Genomic DNA, 19,922 nt, shown 5'->3' on the forward strand with positions numbered 1-19,922 from the left:
CAGGGGCAGCCCTGCTCATCCAGCCCTGCTCCTGGGGTCTGCCCCTCCTGAACCCACCCTGCCCCCTCTCTGGAGAGTGCCTAGAATACTGGGATTTGAGTGATTACTGAGTGCCAGAAAGGGAAGCCAGTCACATACTCCAAAATTGCAAAATTGCTCCGCCCCTTCCGGCTTCTGTTTCATTAGAGACAGCGTCACTAGCAAAGGGTCTGTGCCCACCCTCTCCCCTCTAATCTAGGGGGCCTAAGCCAAGCCTACAGAATCTGGGCTCCACACCCAGAAACCAGCAGAGCTGGAGGTTGAGAGACAGCCCCTAGAAAGATGGAACCTTTCACCTTAGTGGAATGGGGAAGCAGTTGAGTTCTCACTTGGACCCCTGAGAGAAGATTCTCAGTTTGGGATGTGCTTCCATAGAAGCAGGAAGACAGGCCTGGGTGAGGTTGGTGTGATCAAGGCTTCTAAGAAGCAAGAAACCAGCCTATATAATGAAAGGGAAGACTATGACAGTTTGGGAGAAGGAGCAAGCCAGGCCTGACCCTCCAGATGTGACCTTCCCACATCTTCTGAAGTAAAGGTGCTGTGAATGCCTCATATGAGGCTGTCTGAAGGAATGGTTGTCTTTCCAGCACTGACTTGGAGCAAAGATGTCACCAGAGGTGCACAGGCCATGGCCAGACCTGGAAGGAGACTCTGACAAGTGGCCCCAGAATGTGCCAAAATGCTGTGGAGGCTGACAACGTCCCTGGGCCATAAAATCAGGGCCTGGGAAGGAGCGAGGCAAAATCCTAGCAACCATCAGGTTTGTTCCCAGATCCAGGGCAGACCCTCCTTCAGGTCGCCAGCTAGGCAAAGACAGGTATCCATAAGGAGGACCTGAAAAGAATAAAAGGGGGAAAAAAATCCAACTCAACAAGCTAAATGATCTCCCCGCTTTCTCCTTGTAACTGCTCCCTCAAATACCCTTTTCAAGTGGAGAACACTGGCCCAACGTTCGGCTCTCCTGTAGGTAGAGAGAACTTTAATTAAAAAGTAAATTGCAGCTTGAGTACACCTGGTAATGTGTGCAATGGCCTTGAGCCAATTAAGAAGAGGTTTCCCTTTTATCCTTTCCTTTGCCAGGACGGATTTAGTGCTCGGCTTTTAAAGAAAGAAGAAAGAGGAAAGGCAACAAGGCACCTCAGGAAGGGACCCCCCGGAGTCAGGGCCACGCGTGTGTCACGGGAGGCCTGGGCCTCCCATGTGCAGGACAAATGGGCACCGCAGTCTCCCTCCCAGCTGCCGCCTTCCTCCGGGACTCCTGCTCCGTGGCAAAGGCAGTGGTGGGGAGAAGAAAGGAAACCACAATCGCAACCAAGATTTCCTTACCAGCGGGTTCCTAAAATCAGCCTTCTAGTGCTTGGAGATTCAAAGGGCTCTGTCTACAGCTAAGAACTCGAGGCTTAGACCAACTGGCTCCCTGGAGATGCAAAAGAGATGGGTGGCCTCTCTCTGCCCTAGGCCTCAGGAAGGAAGGGAGTGAGCCCAGCCCTGCTGGGCAGCTGGCAAAGGGACTGGTCACTTCCGGGGCTGTACTCAGCCAGGAGGGCAGGTTGAGTTTCCCAGCCAGCAGCATCCCCGAGGACAAACAAGACGGCTGGGAACGGCCTAGGGGAATGACAATCCCAGCAGGAAGAGAAAATGTGAGTCTGGGCATTTGTTCGGCCACGTGGGAATGGAGACAGAGGAAGCATTCTGTCTTGTTGGCATGGCAGGGGGCCACCTCTCAGGAGCCTGCAGGAACCCCTGGTCTGCCCACAGCTGGAACTAGTGAGTGCTGAGTTGAGGGCAAGCTCTCCAGGCTCAACCAGGGCTTAGAGGCAACAGACAGCAGGCTGCCTGGCAGGCTATCTGGCTTGCTCACTCCAAACAAAGATTTCCAAACTTCAGTCCTGTACCGTGTGTCCAAATAAATTCCCACGTGAATCCCAATGTCTACACAGATAGAGCCGAGCCGCTGCAGTGGACGTGGGAGTTGAGATGGGGGGGGGGGTGTCTCTGTCCCTGTCCCCTCCCCATCGGGCCCACAGCCCCTGGACCACTGCCAAGGTCCCTGATGGGTCTAAGGGTGGCACCGCAGAAACCGTGAAAAAGAGCAGAGGGCTTCGGAATGGACACCCAGAATGCAACGTGGGAAGGGGCGGGAAAAGAGCAGGTGTGATGAGCACTAATGGATGATCTGTCCCTTTCTGAACACACTATTAAGCCCCTTCCTATGCGCTCTGAGGCCATGCCGATGGACGATTTCATAAATCAATGTGCTGAGCCCCAGCATGCTCAAGAACGAATTTCCCCATTCTCACCCTGTTTCAGGGAGGAGAGAGTCCCAGGAGCCCCAGGACAGGGGGCTTGTGCGTGTGGCCCATAGCCAAGCTACGGCCCGGGAACAGCCCCTGGACACGGGCTTCATGAAAGCCAAGGACTCGGCATGGTGAGTTTCCCACAGTAATGAAAGCAAGCTCAGAATGAGCTTGAGTGATGGAAAGTTCCACATCACACAACTTTGCTCAAGAAAGCAAAAGGGAAATTCAGTGGACTAGAGCAAGGAGACGGGAGATGACAGAGAGAGATAGTTGGGTCGGTAAGAGATATCTCTGGGAAACCGAGGCCTCCAGCCAACAATCAGATTAACGGGGCTTTACCACTAACTCACCTTGCAACCTCCGGCACGTCCTATGCTTCCAGTCTGTTCCGAAGATGCAAGCCCCTTCATGAAAGCACCTGGGCAGTCCTGGGGCAAGTCTCATCTGTTCATTGATCCTAAAGCCTGACTGAGAAAGGCACCATCCTGTTCTCTCCCCACCCTGAGTCCTAACTCTGGGTTCTCCCTACCAAAGGCTTCCATAAAATAATCCCCAGGATGTGCCCTTCTAAACCTTCCCTCTTTATCGTGTCTCTGGGCCTTTGCCCCTGTTGTTCCCTCAACTTGGAAACCCTCCCTTCAGCCTTCTGCTACTTAACTCATTCACTTTTCTAGGTCAAATGCCCACAGTTCCATGGCCAGGCAGTGCTGTCCCTGGAGGTTACAGATTAACGAGACCTCCCCATAGGAATGGTACACAAACTATTTGATCCCGGAAGAGGATGGGCACTGCTCAAGTAGAACAGCAAACCCACCCAAACAGGTTGCTTGTCAGGATGGCCCAGACTGGCCACCCAGCATGTTCCAGGGACGAGCAGCCGCGCCTCCACATATCGTCACCCTGTATCGAGGCTGTCTCTCCTCCTGGCCTGGTGGGGACTGAACTTGCTCCTAGACTCAGCAGCGAGGAAGGCAGAGGGTGAGAGACTCTCTCCCTGCTAGGATCATCTCCAAGAGCAGGTCTGTGGCCACAAGATCATGGATTGTTTTCATCCTACCCTGGCCCCCGGCAAGTGCACTGCAGCTTCTGTGAACTTTACCCTCCTTCAGCATGACGATAAGCTAGTGAAAGGACACTAAGGATGGTGTCCTCCTACAGGTGCCATCCTGAAGCCTGCTTTGCTGTCCTCCAAACCCCTTGCAAAGAGGGAGACAGTTTGTGTATTGACAAGGAAAATGTATATGTCTGCGTGGGTTTTGTCTATTTGCTGGTGTCCTGAGATGAGCAGGCTTGCTGAGCCCCAGCTGTGGCAGCCTAAAAGACCTCCTACGTCCTAAGCTGCTTAGAAATACAGGACAGAAGTCCCCCAAGGCCTGAGGAGTAGAGCAGACGGGGGGGGGGGGGTGACAAGTGGCACAATCCACATTGCTATGGGGTGGGCTTGGCACAGGGCAGAGGGGGAGACCAGAGCAAGAGGCAGGACTCGGGCAAGCCTGGCTTTCTGGCTGTTACCTGGATTCACAGAATCACTGAGTCCCCCTGGCTCTGGCTGATGTGACAGATTCGTTTTTCATCCAGCTACAAATGGTCCCTAAACAGAGCCAGGTGCTGGTCATGTGTAATTCCTGCCTTCCAGGGATGCCCGCCAGGATTTTCTGCTTTTCTCATCCACCTGGAATTAACTGCTCACCTCCCTGCTACTTTGGATCTGAGCACTAATTCAAGTGGAGAAAAGCAGCTGAGAGCCCTGTCGAGCTCCTACCCACCCCTCCAGGCTATCCCCTCCAGGATGTCCCCTCCCTCATCCACCCCCAGCCCCATCACAAGCCAGGTCATTTGTTGCAATCAAGCACAGCAGCGTGGCAGAAAGGCACAGCTCCTCGGTAATGCAACAGGGGCTGCCAGTGGGTGCTTCCTAACACCTGGCTCTGCAGCCCCTCCTGGCCAGGCTTGCAGATGAAGGGGAAAATCTTGATGCAGGCACCTAAAAAGAATGCACGTGTCTGTTTCATGCTCAGCAAGATGGAAGCATCCAGGCTGATTGGAGGCCTGTGCTCATTCCCAAAGAGGCTGCTACCCTCCTCTGCTGGGAGCCTCTCTGCTTTGGGACTGACTTGACTGCCTCAGGTGAGCAATCACTCCATACGTATTTACTAAAAGTCTGCCAAGATCAGACATTCTGGAACACGAGATGCCGAGAAGAGGACCACGTCCCTGCCCCACGACAGTGACAGTCTACGCGAGGAGAAAGGTAACAAATAAGCAGCTCTATCAAGTACTCCGCGGTGGTTATATGTGTACAAAGGAAAACAAAGCACAGGCGGTGGGAAAGAGAAGCACGGTTGGCAAGGCCAGGCTCTCTGTGCACATGAGAGCCAAGCAAAGGGCTGTATAAGGAGACAGGGAGCCATGCAAAGAGCCAGGCGTTCTGGGCAGAGACACCGAGACAGGAACATAGCTGGTGTGTCTGAGAAGCCTCACAGGCTGCAGGGGCTAGTGCAGAATGAGACAGAGAGTGGTGGGAATGGAGGGCAGGGCCAGAGGGCAGAGGGACTTTGGCAGGGCGGGGTTGGGGGGTATCAATGTTCCCAATGTTCCCAATCATCCGCTGTCGTCCTGTAAGAGAGTTACACATGTCCATCCATTCCTCACGACTTGGGGTTAAAAGCACCAGAGATATTACTACAGCATGAGCTCACAGAAACCCACAAAAACAGCCTCGCAGGCCACATTAACGGAGGTGGAAGTAAGCCTCCATATAATGAATAACCATTCCTGGGCTTTAAGGAGTGTACTCTGGTCTGACCATACTTTTGGAAGACCACCCTCACTGCTAAATGCAGAAAAAAACCCCTATCAGCCTTACCCCCATGCTCACAGTACCCCAGGCATGCACACGGCCACACACACACTGCCCCCAAAGATGTGGGCACCATGGGCCTGTGGCAGGAAGAGTGTAAGCTACCCCTGAGCCATCTTGTCACCCATGCTATTTTATATCCCAGCTGAAAGGCACTGGCCCCTCTCCAACTCCTGCCTGCACGCCTTGGGAAGGATGTTCGTGTGCTGTTCTGCAGAAGCCATGCAGGCCAGCAGAGACCTGGTGCTTTCCAGCACTCTGCTGAGAAGTGGCATTCAGTTTTGTCATAATGTGAAGCGATTTTTCCAAATATCACAGATCCAAGCTTGAAATACTAGTCCCCTGCTCGGTTACCAGTCATGAAAGATAAAGCCAATTCTAGCCCTGTTCTTCCATTCTTTGAGGACAGTCTCTTGGGGTCTCTCTCCTGGCACCTGGTCCTCTGGGATGCTCATTTTCTGAGTGTACATCTCATGTCCCTGTATAAATGATGACCTACTTGATGCCTCTATATCCCCTGGAGTATCTCACACAGTGCATAGTATATAGTATGTGCTCAATTAGCATATTTTGAATGAATGAATAAATGCATAATCTCAGAATCCACAGGTGAAAATAAAATCTAGAGGGCAAACAGGTTGCTTGCACTGTTTCTGGCTGAAAAGTGCATGAAAGCTGGGTTTAATCAATAAATGAAAAGGGCTGTAGCTACTAAATTCTTTCCACCTGGTACTAGCAAAGGACACATTTACATCTCATTCCCCAAAGATAGAACATCAAAAGACCAGAGGTCCTATGACACAGCATTCATTCAAATGCAGACCATCAGAAGGGCGCAGATCCAGAAATTTCCAAAGTCCTGACCACATATATGGCCAGGGAAAATGTTGAAACCTTCTGCTCCTTTAGTAGCAAAAAGCATACTGGCAACTTCCACTCTTTCAGTCAGAGGTGGTTGAATCTTCACAATGTGTCAGGCATTAGGTGGACCAGTTGGCAGAGATGAAGGCATTGCCCTGTCTGCAAAGAACATGATCTCCATGCCAACAGCAGATCCCAGTAAGTGAATTCCAGTCTTGGGCAAGTCAATGGGTCTCCATAAAATGAAAGCGCATGGTCACACTCAGTAAAATAGAGATGAACCAAATTCTTGTGAGGACCTAAGAATTCAGCAAGGAATGGCATGAATTGGCTGGCTAGAGATGGCCTAAGCTTTGGAAAGTGTGGCCGGGCAGATAGAAAGGAAGAGGACACACAGAGGGAAGCAGAAAGGGGAATTAAAGGCGGAGTTGGGGGGGGGGGGGGAGGCAGTCCCTGATTTCCAGGGACTTAGTTCCAAGTAGACCGATGCAATAAAGTTGAAACAAACAGTCCTGCCAAGAGTTGGGGACAGGAAGCTAAAAAGCGTCGACACTATAGTGTCCCAGAAAAGGCTTGGAAGTTATCTCCAGGAAAGGAAAAAAAAATACAAATTCAAGGGGACAGCTTATATTTTACAGTCTTTAAAAGTAAATCAAAGTAAACAGGAACCTTGGAGACATCCGATTTACCAGGATGGGAAGTGGATGGTCAATGTCATGAAAGAGACCACTTCCTGTTCTCCAGGGCATTTCAGCTGGCCACAATCTCACCAGAGAGGTGAGCAGAGCTCAGAGGAGCACGGTGGAACATGGAAGGACAGAAAGGCAAGCCCTCCGTAAAACACTCACAGAGCCCTTTGCTCTTTTAGACTCCTGTGGAGCCAGGAGAGTGCAAGCAAGCAAAACCAATGTGCCATAATGGAAGTTATTGCTATTAGTCGGCAATCTCTATAAGCAGATACACACACAAAGCACGTCTGTTGCAGGCCAGAGCGTGCAGGCTGTCTCCAGAAAAAGTGCCTGTATGATTATTTGAGTTGCAAACCGAACTAGCCACTTTTTTTCATGGAACATTCTTTCTCCTTGAAAGAACACTGACAAATAGACCGTGATTCTTCAAAGTTGGGGATCTAAAAGATTTTTCTCAAAAATAAAAGAAGTGAGCTAGTCAATTCAAGGAACGTAACACAGTATTTCTCCCAATGATAAATTTCAAGCTCTTGAGCAAAAAATTACAATGTTGAAAAACCTGCATCTGTCACCATGGGCTTGAGAGCTTCCCAATCTTTATGGGCTTCTGATGGTATAAACGGTAGTATTAATGAAAGTAATTTTTGTTACTGTATAATAAAAGGTATCAACATTTAGAAGAGCTGTATAATTCAGTGAAGCTCTCTTTTCCAAAAGAACAGTATAGAGTGTTACAAAATCACGCTTGAGGAAAAAATACAAGCATGAAAGTACAAGACAAGTACAGTAGATTTTAATGTAACATAGTACAAAGAGTTTATTGATATGATTTCAGATTCTACATTGCAACAAGCCTCTAAAAACCCACCACTTGTCCAGCTCTGGTGTCATATCAAAGAAGAATATTCACAATTATCTGAATTAGTACTAAAATACTCCTCCCCTTGCCATATACATATCCATTGGAAGAATAATGTTTTTCATATACTTCAACCAAAACAACCTATAGCAACACACCAAATGCAGAAGCAGATTTGAGAATCTAGCTTTATCAGGCCAGACATTAAGGAGATTTGTGAAAATATCAATGTCCCTCTTCCTAAAAAAGTAGCTTTTGTTTTGAAAACTTATAGTTCTTTTTCATTAAAAAAATGTTATTTATATTGATGTCTAATTTGGTTTATCACTGTCATTTGTATATAAATTAATAAATTTAGTAATTTAAAAATTAAGTCATAATTATTTTGAAATGTTCTGGTTTAAATTTCTAATATAATAGGTATTGATAGGTGTAATCTACATGAATAAAAGCTCTTTAAGAGCCGCAATTTTTAAGAGCACAAAGGAGTCCTATACTCAAAACATTTAAGAACAACGGGTTTAAATTAATGCTAGACAATAGGACCCCGCACCCCTAAGACATAACCTTGGGGTTTGGAGGAGGCCAAATCTTCCTTACTGACAAGCAAAAGCCAACAGGGACATTTTTGCTTGGGTTGTAAATAGTCAGGGCAAAGTTGATTTAAAAAAAAATAATGTGTTTCAGGTTGATATTTAGCAGATATACACTATACCAGTTATTAAAATACTGAAAACATTGAATATTAAAACCCTTACCATTTTGGAAAAAGCCACTGTCCCCCACCACTTGAGAGATGCCTCACTACCACCTGCTATCCTGGTCCCTCCCCTGGTACTCCAATTTCCCCACAAACTCCAGCCACTAAACAGTTACTATCTGGCCCAGGAGGAGGTCTCTAGAACTATAGTAGGATCTGTTCTGAGCAGACACTGCCAAATGCTACATCAGTTGTTCATATTTTTAACTATCAACCTTCATTGGTTGACTCCCTCAAGGATGAGAAAACTGGAGGGCAACTTGAGACTTGAATGGGACAATATTCCAGAGGGAAAGAACACTGACTGGAAATACCATGATGCCCAAGTCATTATGTCATGTCTACTGACCCATCCACAAAGCAGGCTTCCCTCTGAAGAATGAGTTACACACAGACACTGATTTGGAGAGATGCAAGAGGGGGCTGTGGATTCCCAGTTTTTGTCAGATGGGAATCAGGCAGCGGCCACATCAAAGCCCGGATCTAGGAAGGAGCTCCCTATAGCTCAATGCAGTCTTTGGAGAGGACCTCCAGACCCAGCTTTGCCCAACCACCCACCATCAAGTGGGGGAAATACCCTTCAGTGGGAAAAGCTGAGATTGATGGTTAAAATCTAAAGTCCTCACAAACTCTGTTTCAGAAGTTATATCCCAGTGGAATAAGACCAGTCATCAACATCAAAGCCAACCCACAACAAGGAAAATTAATGTCCCCTGGCAGGTGCTCAAAGTGAAAGAAGAGAGAAAAGTCTATGGCTGGTGAAAACAAGGTGAAGCCCCATCCCCACATCAGCTTCTCAGGCTTCCGTTTCAAAGATGTAAACAAGAGGACTTCTCATGATCCGTAAGATTAATATAAACCTCAAATGGAGAAATCTGAGGTGGAAGAGAGGGAGAGAAGGCGATAAAAAGCCTTTCCTCTGATTGACTGAGTGGCATCTTTCCACTAATTAGGCATCTCACAAATCTACATTTTCTTTTCTAACTTCCACACCTTTATACCTTAGGTCTTTCTGCTTTGAGGCTCCTAACCCTTTCCCCAAACTCTCACAGTTGAAATCCAACCCATCTTTCAGTAATTAGTTATCTCTCTCTCCATGAAAACTTGCCCAAACCTGTGCAAACTCTGCTCAGCTGGAGGTGAGTCCACACTCTGCTAACTTTCTATCACACATTCTCATTGGTCTCTTTCTTATGACACTTCTCAAGAGATGGATTACCTCTGTCCATGTCTTCACCCCCATATTGGCCTATGAACTTGTAGGCAGGGACTACTCCTTCCCCTTTGTATCCCCCTGGGCCCCTAGAATAGAATAGGGCATTTTCTGTTGACTAAACCAATGGATGCATGGATGGAAGGAAGGAGCAATGATGTAATGTTATACCTTGATTCCTGTCAGGTATATCAAATCTTACCTCTGCCTACTGGTTATAAATTCTCTCCCTAGATCGGGCAGATGCTGGGCTGAGCAATCGCCTTTCCCCTTTATTATTCACTCCCTGACCAACCCATCTTCATCCCCCAAATTTGGGAGATGAAGACTTGGGGATGACATGAAGCAGGAGGAGATCTGTCTGGGTCAGCTCTGGGCTCTAAGGAAAACTTCAGTTCTGGTTTCTCTATCCCAAGAGGAAATCTGCGAACCTTCTATGCACACATGAAAGCAGGCTCCACTCTAGATCTCAAACCGCAGCTCCAGGGTTTATTAAGAGTGACTTGTGATTTGTACTTTGTCATTCTCCCTTTTGATAAGAACAGATGTTATTTGTTTCTAACTCCCAAACACCTGGAACTAGGAAAAATCACAGGGCCCACTTCATTACCATAGAACAAGCAGTGCCCATAAGAACTCTTTGACTACCAGGGTTATTTCTGCCCAGGCCTGAGGAAGCAGGATCAGTTACACCAGTGGGCACAGTGGCTGCGATCCAAACTGACACAGAACACAAAGACTTTATCCTGTGGAGGACTGCATGCATGGAATCACCTTCCCAAGTGATAGAAAATGACGTGACTCTGAAGTCTTGAATTAAGGGATGGGGTTTTTGGACCTTGCTGTTTCACTGTGTATCCCTCTTCTGAGGGTCCCCATTAGACTGGAGGGACAGAAGGTCTGCAGTCACTCTGCAACTTGAGTCTCTTGCCATGGACCCGTAAGGAAGTGGGGGATGAGGTGTCAAAGCCAGCACTTTTTCCAGGAAAGAACCACATGTATGAAACCAATAGATCCTTCCTGTGCCTCTGAATAAACAAGGTCTGGAGCTCTAAAGCAGAGCAAACAGTGCCCTTTGCCAAAGATAATGAATACCCACATCCCATGAGATCTTCACATTTGGTCATATCGCTAAAAACAATTCCCAAATATGCCCCCAAAGGAAAACACTAGACCATGGCTCCCGTTTTCCTGCTCGACAGTGTGGGAAACTGTTTGCTCTGTACTCGCAGGAGCTTCAACCAAGAGAGGCTTTCAGTACTTTGCTGTTGGTGGTTTTTTTTAGGCCTCCAATAGCTGATTGTACAAGACTCACAGCTTTACTGAATTCTAATGACAGCCTGAGCCTGGCTGGGAAGAGTGACACAGTGTGTCCATCACTTCCAGCACAGTCCCTGAGCACCACACAAGCCAGGAGCTTCGAAGGCCTGATCCTGAGTCTGTTCACAAAAATACCTACAACCTACTCTCAGATGAACAGCCCAAACAGTCCATGGCAGGGTATCGGGAGGGCATCTGCAAGATTCATAGACCTAGATGGCCAAGGATGGCAGACACCACATGGTCATGTGGAGCTCTCACTGTCTCCAGAACCACAGAACTTGATCCGGTGATTGGAGGAGAATAAGAGAATGTGCAAAGAATCCGGATCTCAGGTTACACAATCCTGGGTCCTGCTCCCAGCTCTGCCACTTGCTGACTTTGTGACTTAACCTAAGGTGAGACTCAAATATATGACAACCAGGAGAGCACAGTCATGTGGCACACTGCCAAGTGTTCATTAAAACTCATTTCCTTTTCCTCCTGGGCTACCAGCTAGAGTACATTTCCCAGCTTCCCCTGCCATCAGGGAGGACCACACGACTGAGTGCCTGCCAGTAAAATATGGCAGAAATTATGGGCCTCAGTTCTAATCCTGGCCCATGAAAGCCTTCTCTGAGGTTCTCCATGTTCTCTCTCCTAGTATTTCTGCTGGTTCCATGCAGAAAGTCCATAGCAGAAGACTGTGAGGCCCAAGACTATATCCTGGGGTGGAAGGAAGAATGTCAGCTCACCAGCCATGTCTACACTGATCACTGAGACACACATGGGTAAAGTCACTGAGGTTTGGAAGCTGGTACTGCAGTTATCTTTTCTTCCTCTAAATAAAAGAGGTACAAACCACACAGAAGGACTCCGGCTGTAAGGTTGCACCAGTGTACCTGGTACATATGAGTGAAATGTCACTCTCTAATGTGCTTCTGAAGCCTCCCTTTCCTCATAGGTGAAACAGGGATGTTCCTTTTGCTGAACAAGGTTATTATGAGGATTGACTGAGATCATATATAAAGCACCTCACACAGTATTTGGCTGATGGTTGATTGAAATGCATGAACTTCATTGAGTTCCTTCTCATCTGTGTTTCTCAGGTTCCTCATTTGTATCTGAAGATTATACCAAACACCCCTTTTCTATTTTATAGGCCAGTGGTGAGGGAGGTCTTGACAGCCTGAATTTTCTCTTCCACCCTTATATCTTCAACCACAGTCATTCCATCCACAAGGAAAGCAGCCCTCTAAGGCATACTGCTGTCATTTTCAAACAACTTTATGGGAATACTCACTCTTGAGTGGATGGTGGGGGAGTGAGGGTCAGAGGAGGGTAAGTCAGTGACAGATAAACTTCCTCTTTAGTGCTGGATAGAAATACAATGAGCCCAGCCATGCTAATGGTCTCGCATATACTTTGAAGAGACCAAAATACACCAGTTACAAGGTTTGAGGCCCCAAGAACATATCTGTAATTCCAAAAGCCCACCCCTAGCTGTAATTAAATACTACAAGGACTTAAGGGTTCTGGTTTTGATATAACACAGTTGTCAAGGTTCAGACTCTGCTGTCAGATCACAGAGAGTCAATTCCTTTCCCACCAGGTAACTATGTAACCCTGGGTATATTAATGCTATGTGGCTCAATTTTAATATCAGAAAAGGAGGATAACAAAAGTACCCATCTCAGACTGCTGCTATGAAGGTAAAGTGAGATAATTCATATATAGCACTTGGCATAGTACCTGGCACATAACAAATCCTCAGTAAACATAGCTATTCATGTCTATTCAGCACAGATCAGAACAAACTTTCTGACCAGTTAAGGAGACTCCTATTCTCTAAGAGAGTCCCTAGAAACACTGTCAATCTGTCTCCAGCAGATATTTTTCTATTTAATGACTCTAAAGAGACAGAAAAGCTTTAATCAATTCCCGGATGCAAAATGCTAAGAAATTATATGCACTGTAACTAAGAAAAAAATCAAAGATGTTTCCCACACATTGTTCAGCAGACAAAAACATATTGACATGCTGTTCCTGCAAGGAAATGGACTGAGTTTTCTAGATCATCCTGAGCCATTCGGTCTTCCCAATACTGTCCTCCACTTTCCCAGGCCAAACCAAGGGGCTCCTGCCCCAAAGTTCCTTTCATGGAATCGTGCTCCCTCACCTAGGGCACACAACACATACCCTGAGCCTGGCACAAGCTCAAAACAACGTTAAATTCAGAAAAAGAATATATACAATTCCTTCTTAGGAAACCAGAGACAGTGAAAACATGGGAGCATACTTCACATAAAAGTTCTACCAATCCCAAAAGCATATCTGGGAGTCCTAACTCTTTGAATCTTTATTTATTTATCTGTAAGTCAAGTATAATTAACATACAGAGTTATACTAGTTTCAGATGTATAATATATTGATTCAACAAATCTATACATTACTCAGTGCTCATCATGTTAAGTGTACTCTTAATTACCTTCACCTATTTCTCCCATCCCCCCCAACTACCTCCCCTCTGGTAACCACAATTTTGTTCTCTGTATTTAAGAGTCTGTTTATCTTCTCTCTTTATTCATTTGTTTTGTTTCTTAAATTTCACATAGGAGTGAAATCATATAGTATTTTTCTTTCTCTGACTTACTTCACTTAGATTACACCCTCAAAATTCACCCAAGTTTTTGCAAATGACAAGACTTCATTCTTTTTTATAGTTGAGTAATATATATATATATGACTCTATAACCAACATCTTCTTTACCCATTCATCTAAGAATGGATACTTGGGCTACTTCTATATCTGGGCTACTGTAAATAATAGCAATAAACAAAGGAGTGCACATATCTTTTCAAATTAATGTTTTCATTTTCTTTGGGCAAATACCAAGTAATGGATCATATATAACTCTATTTTTAATTTTTTAAGGACCTTCCATACTATTTTCCAGAGTGGCTGCACCAGCTTGCATTCCCACCAACAGTGCACAAGGGTTCCTTTCTTTCCATATCTTCACCCACACTTGTTTATTATTATTATTATCATTTTAGCCATTCTGACAGGTGTGAGGTGATAGCTCATTATGTTTGGGATTTGCATTTCCCTGATGATGAGTGATACTGAGTATCTTTTCATGTGTCTGTTGGCCATCTGGATGTCTTTTTTGGAAAAATGTCTATTCATATCTTCTACCCATTTTTAATTGGATTTGGTTTTTTGGTGTTGAGTTGTATAAGTTCTTCATATATTTTGGGTATCACATATATATCAAATATATATCATTTGCACATATCTTCCTTCTCCCATTTGGTAGGTTACATTTTCATTTTGTTGATGGTTTCCTTTACTGCGCAAAAGTTTTTATCTTGGTGTACTCCTAATAGTTTATTTTTGCTTTTGTTTCCCTTGCCAAAGGAGACATATCTAGAAAGTTTCTATGGCTGCTGTCAGAGAGATTACTGCTTATGTTTTCTTGTAGGACTTTAATGCTTTTAGATCTCACATTTAGGTCTTTGCTCCATTTTGAGTTTATTTTTGTATACAGTATAAGAAAGTGGTACAGTTTCATTCTTTTGCATGTAATGTTCAGTTTTCCAAACACCATTTGTTGAAGAAACTGTCTTTTTCCCATTATGTATTTTTACCTCCTTTGTTATAGATTACTATGTTTATATTACCTAAAGCCATCTACGGATTTAGAGCAATCTTTACAAAATTTTTATAAAAATATCAGCATTTTTCACAGAACTAGAACAAATATTCTAAAATTTGTATGGAACTACAAAAGGCCCCAAGTAGCAAAAGCAATCCTGAAAAAGAAGAACAAAACTAAAGTCATCACAATCCCAGATTTCAGGATATACTACAAAACTAAAGTAATCAAAATAGTATGGTACCAGCACACACACAAAAACAAACAAACAAACAAACAAAAAAATAGGCACATAGATCAATGGAACAGAATAGAGAGCCCAGAGATAAACCCACAATTTTATGGGAGTCCCAATTCTGAAATGCCAAGGGTAGGACAGAAGCTGATTTCTAAGGGAGTGTGGGACCCATCTTGGAAATAGTTTAATACAGCTCTAAAGTATGAAGAGAAGACACAGTACTCTGAACTAAACAAGTCATCTCCTTCTCAAGGCTTCTGGACACCTTTCTTGTAAATAAAATGTCAGGAGTCAGATCAGAACAGGTATAACCCAACCTTTCTTTACAACCTGTCCACTGCAGCCCCCTCTAGGCAAGACAAACAATGTTCCCTTTCTGTAGTCCCAGCTGTTCCATGTTATATTATAACAAGCCCTTATGAGCCATTTAAGTTACCAGCCTGGCATTTGAGTCTGTACTCCTTGGACTAGAGGGTCTCAAGGGATCCTTCCAGCTTTGTCTGTCCATGAGTCTAAAATATCTATGACATGAAAGGTCCATCCCAAATCCCTTCCTCCGCTTTCCAAATTTCTGAAAGGCACCATAAAGCTTGACCTTCTCTCTCGGGAAATAGACAGATGCTAACAAAAGAATTGTAAGGTATACAAGAGATTTTGTTTTCTTTTCTCTACATACCACATCTCAAAATACCATTGGGAAATTTATGTATCTAAACCCATACCTGATTTTTCCCTACAATCTCCAGAGGCTACTATAAGTGATTTTACCATCTAAAAATTTCCAGGCTTACCCAATTGCACTCTCAGGTTCTATGGATACGATCATTGGAACATTGGAACATTGTTTCCCTGTTTCCCTGTTTCAAAGATCTGGTCCTCATGTTTGTACTATGGAGAGTGGTAGAATTTTAAATGAAGGATTTTTCTTTTTTCTTTTTCTTTTTTTTTTTTTTTTTTGCTTCTCAGCTCCTCTCTGTTTTGCTAGGAGACAAACATAGTAAATATATCTTTTTGGAATTGAAAGTAGATGTTATTCTGCACAAGAGTCTGTGTCTATATGGAATGAGAGGAGAAAGCACAGTGCTATAAAGTCCAGATGGCCACAGTACATTGGTATCTGTAGTTCCCTTCCAGATAGACCTCATTCCAGAAATGTCTTCAATGTAGAAAGGCTCTCTTCTATCCACCAAAGATGGAAAACCACTAGCTTAAGTCAGTTCTTAAAATTAATAGCCCCATGGAATTTTTAAATAGTTATACTGATAATAATTCTCATACCATTCCACTGGCCTATTTAAAGGGTCTAATTCAATGGTTTTTGGTGTATTCACAGAGCTCTGTGCATCCATCACTACAATCTAAGCTTAGAACATTTTCATTACTCCCAAAAGAAGCCTTGTACCCATTAGCAATGACTTTTCATTCCCATCCTCATTCCCACACCCAACCCTAAAGAAACACTAACAAACCTTCTGTCTCTACAGATCTAACTATTCATATAAATCAACTGACACAATAAGTAGTCTTTTGCATCTGGCTACTTTCACTTAGCACAACATATTCAAGGCTCATGCTATAGTAGGTATCAGTACTTCATTCCCTTTTATGCCTGAATAATATTCCATTACATATATATATACCATTTTGTCTATCCATCCATCATTCAATGGACAACAATTTAACTTCTTTAGTGATTTTTAACTACATTTCTTGGATTATTTTCTTAGTGGCTGGTCTAGAGTTTATGACAGACATCTTAATCCATCCAAGTCTATTAAGTTAATTCTAGTGAAATATAGAATTTTTATTCTTTATATAGCTTTAGTGCCTCCTCTTCGTTTTTGTGCTTTTGTGCTATTATTGTCAAATATATTACATTTCTATATGTTATATGCCCAGCAGTATAATTATACAATATATATTGCTTTATACAGTTCCTTTTTAAATTTGTTAAGAGAAGAAATGAGAAATAATGGAATTATATTTTTCAAATTGCTTATAAAATTATATCTACTGGTATTCTTTATTTTTTTTTAAAGATTTTATTTATTTATTTGACAGACAGAGATCACAAGTAGGCAGAAAGGCAGGTAGAAAGGGAGAGAGGAGGAAGCAGGCTCTCTGCGGAGCGGACAGCCCAAAAACCATTGAATTATACCCTTTAAATAGGCCAGTGGAATGGTATGAGAATTATACCAGGACCCTGGGATCATGACCTGAGCCGAAGGCAGAGGCTTTAACCCACTGAGCCACCCAGGTGCCCCGATATTCTTTATTTTTTTGTGTGTAACTTTGAATACTGTTTGATGTCACTCACATTCAGCCTGAAGAATGTCCTTTCTTATAAGGTAGACCTGATAGCAACAAATTTTCTCAGTTTTATTTATCAGGAAATGTCTTTGTTTTGCCTTCATTTTTGAAGGATACTTTTGCTCTATATAATATCTTTAGCCTCCATTGTTTCTGAGGAGGAATCAACTGTTAATCTTACTGGAGTTCTCTTGTAGGTAGTTTTGTAGTTAGATTTGTTCTGTTCTGTTCTGTTCAAGGTTTTCTCTTTGTCTCTTATTAGACATGCCATTGGTACACTTCATGGTGTCCTACATTTCTCTATAAGGCTCAGCTCATTTTTCTTCATTCATTTTTCCTCCCTTGTCTTCAGATTTCATAATCTCTGTTGATCTGTCTTTAAATTTGCTGATAATTTCTTCTGTCAACTGAAATCTAATTTTAAATGTCCTTAGTGAATTTTTAATTTCTTTTTTTTTTTTTTTTTTTACTTTTTGGGTCCTGAATTTCAACTTTATTCTTTTTTTAGTTTATATCTGTTTATTGATATTCCCTATTGATATGATATTGTCATCATCCTTTCCTCTAGTCTTTCATCAAAGTTTCCTTTAGTTCTTTGAACAATAACTACTTTTGAAGTCTGTCTGGTAAGCCCAACATCCAGGTCCCCTTAAAGACAATTTCTGTTATCTGCTCTTTTTCTCTTTACATTCCTCTGTCTTAGATGTCTCTTAAGTATTTGTGGAAACCGGACATTTTAGATAATTTATTTTAGCCATTCTGGTTATGATCACTCCCCCACTCCCAACCTCCACTCAGGACTTGTGGGTGCTATCTGCTTATGTTTCTTGACTTAGATGGACTGGTTCAGTGAAATCCTTTACGCCACCAAGTGCGTAGCCTCTAACGTCAACCCTTTGAAGGGTGTAGCTCTGGTCACATGCATAATGTTCCTGACTCCCTCTATCCAGTCTCCTGGGATAACAGTAGTGTAGCAGGGCATTTTGGTTTGTTTGTTTTTGTTACTGTCTCTTTCACTTATCTCCTTGTTTAGCTGGACTAAACAGGACTGCTCTATTAGAATCACACCCAGCTGTCAGCCTTCACCAATTGCCACCCAGTTGCTCTACTGTTTCCAACAGGGCCCTTGGGTATAAATTGCTCCACAGTCTGATCCACTCAAATTCAGGCTCCTTTGTAGGGGTTGCCTTGGAAGCCAATCTCTGTGGATTGTTTTAATCCCAGGAGGGTTCTTTTCGGTTGTCTCTTTCTCTGGTTCTCCCTGTAAACTTCTAGCAGGTCCAGCTGGCCCACTGTATCTCTTGTTCCTATCACGGAGCTACCAGCCTCCTCTTGAATGTTCATCAGTTTCTAAAGCTTAAAATTTCTCACACTCTGTTCCAAATAAAGTCAGTTCCTTTAGGGAGAGCTACAGAACTCTGTTCTTACAGCCACCTAGGCAGAATCTCTGGACCACCGCTCTAGAGCTGGGTGGGGTGTAGGGGAAGAGGTGGGGAATAGCAGCCCGATTCTCTCATTGACAGGCCTGCTCTATGGGTGGGGTACTGGGTGGGGATGGTAGCCACTGTTTTGGAAGGCCTCTCCTGGATGGCAATTTCACCCAATGTGTGAGCTGGGCTGGTGGTGAATAGGACCCGGTATTCTTGGCCTCAGATAGAGCTTCTACCCTGTAAGATGGCCGTGGGTAGCAGAAAGCAGCCCCAGGCTTCCCACCCATGCTTGCATGGAATAAAGCTTCTGCAATTCAGATTTGGGAGAGATGAGAAATGCAGTGGCCTGCCCTTCCTCAGGACAAACCATACCCTAGAGTAGAAGTTAGGAGAAAGAGAAAAACCTAGAGTAGGAGTTAGGGGAAAGAGAAAGCCTCCTAAGTTAGGAGAAAGAGAAAGTCCACATCTGCCCAGAGAACAGCTCTGTCTCTGAGTCGGGGTTCAAAGAGGGAGCAGGTCATGTCTCGAAAGACACAATGTTGCTCTTCTTACTGAGATTGGGTAGATTTTCCTGAATAACTCTTTTTCCACTTCATGTATGCATACAGAACAATTTCCAGAGACTTTAAGTGGTTGGGGTTTTTTAAATAATTTTCACCAGTTATGTTTGTATCACTGGGGAAAGGATCCACAGATCTCCTCATACTGTCATCCCTGAGGTGCGTCCCCTAACCCCATGTGATTTGTACTGAAAAAAAGAATCATGTAGGGAACAGCTGGCTCCATTTACCAGTACTCTGTTTACTTCACTGTAGCCATATTTTCTAAATTAAAAATAAGGGACATGTGCTCTGGCAAGGGCTTTGTACTGCTTCCAGGTACGAGAGTCAATATGGGCAGTAAGTGTTGGAAATACTAGAATTTACAATTCATTTAGACAGTTTCTGGAGACAACAGATCAGAATATTTGAAAGCGGGTTGCCCCAGAAAACCTGGAAATGCATAGTGGCTAAAATTCTGGTTCTCCTAAAAAGTCATAAGGGATTCCTGGCTGATACAAGGTCTTCTTTTAAAGGCGGCAGTTCTAAGCTGTGTCGTCCCATCAACTAGCTCGATTTGTGTTTGGTGCTTCTCCAAAGACAATCAATTAATTCTAATAGGAATTCAACATGGGGAGACAGGGCCCTAAACAAAAAAACACCAGCAGCCAAGGCTGAGTGTTGCCACGTCAAACCCATCCTCCAAGGCTGGAAATGGGCTGGCTGCTTTGTTTTAGCTCTCAATCAGTCATCACATTTAGAATCTAGGGGGTTTACGCTCCTGGGCCACTTGGAAATTTCTCAGGTAAATGCCAGGTCTATGGATATAGGCAAGGGGAACATAGCCTGGCAAAGTTGGGGGGAGT

General features: G+C 44.1%; 1 protein-coding gene and 1 long non-coding RNA gene across 4 annotated transcripts in view; one reads left to right on the forward strand and one right to left on the reverse strand.

Annotated features, from left to right (window-relative positions):
• Nucleotides 1-19,922, reverse strand: part of GALNT18 (polypeptide N-acetylgalactosaminyltransferase 18) — a 353,102-nt gene that overhangs the window by 315,938 nt on the left and 17,242 nt on the right. The window contains exon 1 of one of the 3 annotated variants that reach the window (XM_059136271.1): nt 2,690-2,981. The exons of the other annotated variants lie outside the window; for them this stretch is intronic. Within the exon in view, the coding sequence (XP_058992254.1) occupies nt 2,690-2,783 (94 nt within the window). The 5' untranslated portion in view covers nt 2,784-2,981. Of the gene's footprint in view, nt 1-2,689; nt 2,982-19,922 lie in introns of those variants that run through there. 3 annotated transcript variants of the gene reach the window in all.
• On the forward strand, nt 1,592-11,631 carry LOC131809327 (uncharacterized). The gene is made up of 3 exons (XR_009345126.1): nt 1,592-1,679; nt 2,350-2,467; nt 11,545-11,631. It is a non-coding gene; the product is annotated as an uncharacterized LOC131809327 (long non-coding RNA).

Source organism: Mustela lutreola, chromosome 1 (assembly GCF_030435805.1).
Source record: "Mustela lutreola isolate mMusLut2 chromosome 1, mMusLut2.pri, whole genome shotgun sequence".
NCBI lineage: Eukaryota > Metazoa > Chordata > Mammalia > Carnivora > Mustelidae > Mustela > Mustela lutreola.